Source organism: Alexandromys fortis, unplaced genomic scaffold (assembly GCF_014885135.2).
Source record: "Alexandromys fortis isolate MF-2015 unplaced genomic scaffold, M_Fortis_MF-2015_v1.1 scaffold_225, whole genome shotgun sequence".
NCBI classification, from domain to species: Eukaryota; Metazoa; Chordata; class Mammalia; order Rodentia; family Cricetidae; genus Alexandromys; species Alexandromys fortis.
Window position 1 is genome coordinate 672,939 of NW_026068119.1, and position 6,617 is coordinate 679,555.

Consider the following 6,617-nt stretch of genomic DNA (forward strand, 5'->3'; position numbering starts at 1 on the left):
TTGAGGTTTCAAAAGACTCATGGGATTCCCAGTATGCTCTCTGCCTCCTGCTTACAGATCAAGATGTGAGCTGTTAGCTGTTGCTCTAACTACATACCTATGTGACCTTGCTCGGCCATCATAAATTCTATCCCTCTGGAGCCATAAACCCAATTATACTCTCTTTCTTTTAGAAATTTCCATTGTCATAGCGTTTTATCACAGCAATAGAAAAGTAACTAAGACATGAAGGCAAGAGGATAAGGTGTTTAAGGCTAGCCTCTGCTACTTAGCAAATCTGAGTCTAGTATGATATCCCTGTTTCTTCTCAATTGCTGTCACAAGACACCATGACCACGGCAGCTTATATGTAGCGAGCTGCGTGGTGTCACACCTGATGGAGATGTATAATCAACTCCTGAGATGGCTAAGGCCTGACCTATGCTATGATCACGCAATGATTATCAGCTGCCTGCATATGCGTGAACCTATGGGCAGTGCCCACCTGGCAGTTCGGGGTTGGCAGCCCATGCCTACTTAAGGGCTGGGAGAGGTTTGCCCAGAGAGAGAGGGGAAAGAGAGAGGGAAAGAGAGAAGGAGAAGGAGAAAGATTATTGTGAATAAAGTCCTGAAAACTGCTGCAAGAAGAGCTCTGTGTGTTGCGTTTTTCCTTGCGGGACGAGGGTGGACGCGACACTTATAGAAGAAAGTGTTTAATGAGGGCTTACAGTTTCAGAGGGCAGGCTCATGACCATCATGGCAGGGAGGATGGCAATAGGTAGACAGGTAGACATAGCCCTAAAGCGGTAACTGAGAACTTACATCTGATCCACGGGTACAAGACAGAGAAAGAGAGGCAGAGAAAAAGGCTAACTAGAAAATGGCATGGACTTTTGAAATCTCAAAATCCACCCACAGTGGTACTGCTCCCCCAACAAGGCCAAACCTCCTAATCTTTCCCAAACAATTCTACACACTAGGGACCAAGCATTCAAATATATGAGCCTATGGGGCCAATCTCATTTAAACCACTACATCAGTGCTACATGAGAGTGTTTAAAAAAAAAAAAGAAATTTTTTTTCTGGGATGGAGGATGCTATGGCTTAGTGATAGGACATTTGCATAGCATACACAAATTCAAATGATAACTAAAATGTCAATAGGGGCTGGGGATGTTGTTCAGAGATAGAGCATTTGCCTATTGTGTACAAAGACCTGGGTTCAATCTTCAGCACTATAAGATAAATAAATGAATAAATAGTAAGTGAATAGTCAATCAACAGAAGATACGTTTTTTTCATTTTTCGAAACAGGGTTTCTCTGTGTAGCTTTGGACCTGTCCTGGAACTTGCTCTATAGACCAGGCTGACCTAGAACTCACAGAGATCCACCTGCCTCTGCCTCCAGAGTTCTGGGATTAAAAGGCGTGTACCAACACTACCAGGCCCCGAAAATATACTCTTTAAAGGCTCAAATTGTCCTCCCAAATGTCAGAAAAGGATAAAAAGATAAATAAAAATGGAGCAAATAGAGATCAGACTGTTTGACTTTGCTGAGGGACAAAAACATTTTATTCACCCCAGATAGGATGCCAATGACAAACCAAAGCAATGAGTCCATTCATGTCTAGCATGATGAACTAGAGTTTAATTGTCCTGGAACTAGCTCTTGTAGACCAGGCTGGTCTCGAACTCACAGAGATCCGCCTGCCTCTGCCTCCCGAGTGCTGGGATTAAAGGCATGTGCCACCACCGCCCAGCTAGAATCAATATTCTTAAAAAGAATTTGGGAGGGGTTCACCAAGTCATTCTGGTTTGGAGGTTTTTTTTACAAGCTTGTTGTCCAACAAGGGCTACAGATGGAGCTCGCTAAAGCTGCCTACCTGGGCCTGTCTCCTTTATACTCTCTGCGATGGCTGCTCAGGTCTTCTCATGGGGTGGTAGGGAAGTTGGGCAGCTAACATGGTTGTGATGGGTGAATATACCAGCTAATAAGATAGAAACTACATGCCTTAATTTATCTGACCCAGCCTCAGAAAGCAAGCAGCACTTTTTAGCAGATTATCTTAATCACAAGCAATATGCAAACCTACTCAGATTGTAGGGGGAGGGCAAAATTTCACCTCTTGATGGGAGGTGGCAAGGCTCCAGGAGAACATGTGGGATGGAGTTATTGTTGGGGCTACCTTGGAAAGCCACAATCTGCCACACACCAGTTAAAAGGCAGAGACTGTCAACCTTAAACAAAGTAGCTATATGGTATTTCTAAGAAGCACCTTTAAACATAAATACACGTTGAAAGTCAAAGTATAGAAAAAAATAAACCAAGAAAGCACAGAGCACAGGAAAGCTGGCATGGCTTTACAAATACCAGATAGAGTAGAATTCAGCATAAAGAGTGTTACCAGATGTAGGAGGGACACTATAGGGGACAAATAACAAGACCTAAAAGCCAAATCTTTCAATACATAAAGTAAAAAATTGTCCCTTTAAAGGGGTCTAGAAATAAATCTTCCAACACAGTTTGATACTACAACATATGTTTTTCAGGAATTGATCAAATAAAAAAAATCAGTCAGAATATAGATTTGAACAGTATTATCAAGCAAATTAATGTAACTGATATTTAGGGAGCACTATATCCCCATGCGGGATAAACCACTCTTCTTTAGTGCAGATGGGAAATTCAGCAACATCAACAAACACCAATAAAGCACAAAGGACGTGGATATCTCTCTATTATAAAGCTGAATTAAAGAGTAACAATGACGGGCTGGCAAGATGGTTTAGTGGGTAAAGGTGCCTATCACCAAACCTGGTAACCTGAGTTTGATTCCCAGGACCCACATGGTGGAAGGAAAAAAATGACTCCCAGAAGTTTTCTCTGACTTACACACACACACACACACACACACACACACGGGGGGGGGGGAGAGGTATACTCCCCAACCTCACATAAATAAATGTAGTAAAATTAAAAAAAAATTAAAGCTACAATAAGCCGGGCAAAGCCAGGCGGTGGTGGCGCACGCCTTTAATCCCAGCACTTGGGAGGCAGAGGCAGGCAGATCTCTGTGAGTTCGAGACCAGCCTGGTCTACAAGAGCTAGTTCCAGGACAGGCTCCAAAACCACAGAGAAACCCTGTCTCAGAAAAACAAAACAAAACAAAACAAAACAAAACAAAACAAAAAAATGGGCAGCGGTGGCACAGACCTTTAATCCCAGCACTCAGAAGGCAGAGGCAGGCAGATCTCTGTAAGTTTGAGGCCAGCCTGGTCTACAGAGCTAACTTGAACAGACAGGGAGCCATAGAAAAGAGGAGGTGCTGGTGAGTTACAGGTGACAGGAGTTGGGTGTGTGGGAGAGAGGAAGTCCTAAACATCTGGGTCCCTAAGCTCTCTGCTCGGGTTCTTTCACACGGGACCTTGGATCCTGAGCCTGCTGTTTGTGCACAAATGCATGAGTCTTCACGTTGGGTGAAGCATGTATTTGAGGGTGTGTGTATGAAGAGAGAGAGAGAGAAACAGGTAACTATACTGGAGATCAGTCTGAAAAGCCTTCTTCCTCTTGGAATGGGTGCTTACAGGTGGGGCATGAAGAAGAGGGTGTAGGTGCTCCTGGTTCCTACAGGCTCCTGGAGAGGAAGCTGGATCACACATGGGCACATTAGCCCTGGTTTAGCCTCAGCTCCACCCCTTCCCTTCCTGTCCTTCATCTCTGGGCAGACAGCCCTAATTGAGGAGGAGGGTCTTGAATGGTCCTGAGAGGTTCTCCCATCCCCAGGCTTTTGGCACAGGGAGATGAAGATCAAAGAAGGAGCTTGGCTTGGCTAAAGGTCAGGATTTGCCATGAAAAAGTAGTGATTCTGGGTCAGTTCCAGCCTCAGTTTCCCACTTAGGAGATGAGGTCCTGCACTAAATAGTTTCCCACAGCACTGCTGTACCAGATGTTCTAGAAAGATGGATCTGTGGAATAGGGGCAGGCAGGATGGAGGCTGCTGCTGCTGAACCAAGATGGGGCCTGCACTTGCGAAGGGTGGTCCTGGGACTGACCGAGGAAGCCTGGGGCAGAAAGGGAAATTGGAGAACAGGAACTTACTTCCTGGTAGAAGGAGGAAGGAGGCCAGCCAGACTAGGGGAGGCGGGAGGCTAGGGGAGGAGGGGGAAGTCTCCTGTGCAGGTCATTCCCTGAGGCTGGATTGGGGCGGGGCCGACAATGGAGAACCGATCTGAGTGCTGAGCCACCTTCACGCTGCTGCCCAGCTGCCCAGAAGCCCAGGAGCTGGAGCAGGTAAGGGGCTGTAAAAGGGCTCTGAGAAGCATAGTTGGTCTCTCTTGTCCAGTCCTTAGCCCTCCAATGGTGGTCTATCCAAGTTGCTGTCTGAGCAGGGGGGGGGGAATCTTAGTGTTTACCTCTGATGCCTAATCACCAGTCTGGCTCTTGCGTGCTGCCTGGATGGAATCTGAGTTTCATATGTTGTTCTGTCTGATTGTTCTTTATATTCCTTGTCCAGGCCTAAATAGAGGCTGGACCTCCAACCTGTGAACGCACCTTAAGAGAGGTGCCTGCCTCCTGGCACCTCTATCCTGTGCAGTGACCCTGGACAGCGGGGGTGGCCCCTGGAGTGAAGGCTGAGTTGGCCCCCGTGACAGGTGTGCAGGTCACCTGCAGCCACCCCCACCATGCTCCTTGTGTCCACCATATCCGGTAAGGTTCCAGTCACTGGGTTCCTACTACCCCTTGCTTGGATGAGCCAGGTGGCCTAGGTGGGTTTGATGAAGCCAAGAAGGCCTTTTTTCCTAAAACTTCTTTCTCTTTCTTGTGAGCGGGTTGAAGTCCCTTCTGCTGGGAGCCAGGAAATGGGCAGTAAGACCAACAAGGGGTTTAGGTGTCAGCTGCACGGGCCACCATCCCTGGCGCTGGAATTTTCTCATTCTAGGGAGCCTACAGGGTATCCCACTAACTTGTCCCTCCCCCCTGCCTAGCTGTGCCTGGGCCTTTTTCACCCCTTAGCTCTCCCAGCAACAGCAGCCAGGAGGAGCTACTGGATGACCGAAACCCATTGCTAGTCCGGGCTGAACTGGCCCTGCTTTCTATCATCTTTGTGGCTGTGGCTTTGAGCAATGGCTTGGTGCTGGGAGCCCTAATACGACGGGGCCGGCGTGGACGCTGGGCACCCATGCACGTCTTCATCAGTCATTTGTGCCTAGCTGACCTGGCTGTGGCTTTGTTTCAAGTGCTGCCCCAGCTGGCTTGGGATGCCACTGACCGCTTCCATGGCCCTGATGCCCTGTGTCGGGCCGTCAAGTACCTGCAGATGGTGGGCATGTATGCCTCCTCCTATATGATCCTGGCCATGACGTTAGACCGCCACCGCGCCATCTGCCGCCCTATGCTGGCATACCGCCATGGAGGTGGGGCTCGCTGGAACCGGCCAGTGCTGGTGGCCTGGGCCTTCTCACTCCTTCTCAGCCTGCCTCAGCTCTTCATTTTTGCTCAACGAGATGTGGGAAATGGCAGTGGAGTGTTTGATTGCTGGGCCAGATTTGCAGAGCCCTGGGGCCTTCGTGCCTACGTCACCTGGATTGCCTTGATGGTGTTTGTAGCACCTGCCCTGGGTATTGCTGCCTGCCAGGTTCTTATCTTCAGAGAGATTCATGCCAGTCTGGTGCCAGGGCCATCTGAGAGGGCAGGGAGGCGCCGCAGAGGGCACCGAACAGGCAGTCCCACCGAGGGAGCCCATGTGTCAGCAGCCATGGCCAAGACTGTGAGGATGACATTGGTGATTGTGATCGTCTACGTGCTGTGCTGGGCACCCTTCTTCCTTGTGCAGCTGTGGGCAGCGTGGGACCCAGAGGCTCCTCTGGAAAGTGGGTGTGGGTGTGGCTAAGGCTGGGGGTGAGGGAGGTAAGGGCCTGGCTATAAACATTCAGGTATTCCACCTACTTTACCTTTATGCCCTACTGGTGGGTTCACATGTGGTGCCCCCATGGCTTGCTAGCATGAGCAAGGGACACCCTAAGCTCCAACCTGGACTCTTCTCTCCTGCATAGGACCTCCCTTTGTGCTGCTCATGCTGCTGGCCAGCCTTAACAGCTGTACCAACCCCTGGATCTATGCTTCCTTCAGTAGCAGCATCTCCTCAGAGTTGCGGAGCCTGCTTTGCTGTGCTCAGAGGCACACCACACCCAGCCTGGGGCCTCAAGATGAGTCCTGTGCCACGGCCAGCTCTTCTCTGACCAAGGATACACCTTCCTGAGCAATCACTGGGCTTTTTCCATCCAAAGGCTCCCTGTAGCTGACTGTCTCGGTTTGGCCCTGGGAGTACCAAGAGAGGGGTACCTTGGCCATCCTTGATCCTCCCTAGGTCTCATTGTCCTCAGGTATGCAAGAAGGAATGTTCCAGGACTGTAAGGAAACCCTCAAGTTGACTCCTATGTGCCAGACATGGGAAGCAACTGGAACAGAGGCCTCAAGGTCTGGAGTAGGAACAGGGGACAGAGGTGCTTGTGCTTCTTATCCTGGCAAGTACCCTGTGGGTGAAGAAGAATCCCAGGGAGCTGAAGGAAGGACCAGGATGGGGCTAGTAGAACTTCCCGTTATTCCTCCCTTCTGTCTATCTCCTTAATAAAAGTTG

At 49.3% G+C, this 6,617-nt stretch overlaps 1 protein-coding gene across 1 annotated transcript; it reads left to right on the forward strand.

Moving 5' to 3' along the window:
- Nucleotides 1-4,943: 4,943 nt before the first annotated feature.
- On the forward strand, nt 4,944-6,614 carry Avpr2 (arginine vasopressin receptor 2; the record flags this gene model as incomplete). Its single annotated transcript, XM_050124989.1, has 2 exons — nt 4,944-5,850; nt 6,034-6,614. Coding segments are annotated over 2 exons (1,113 nt in total), but the record flags the coding sequence as incomplete, so codon positions are not given.
- Between the last annotated feature and the right edge of the window lie 3 nt (nt 6,615-6,617).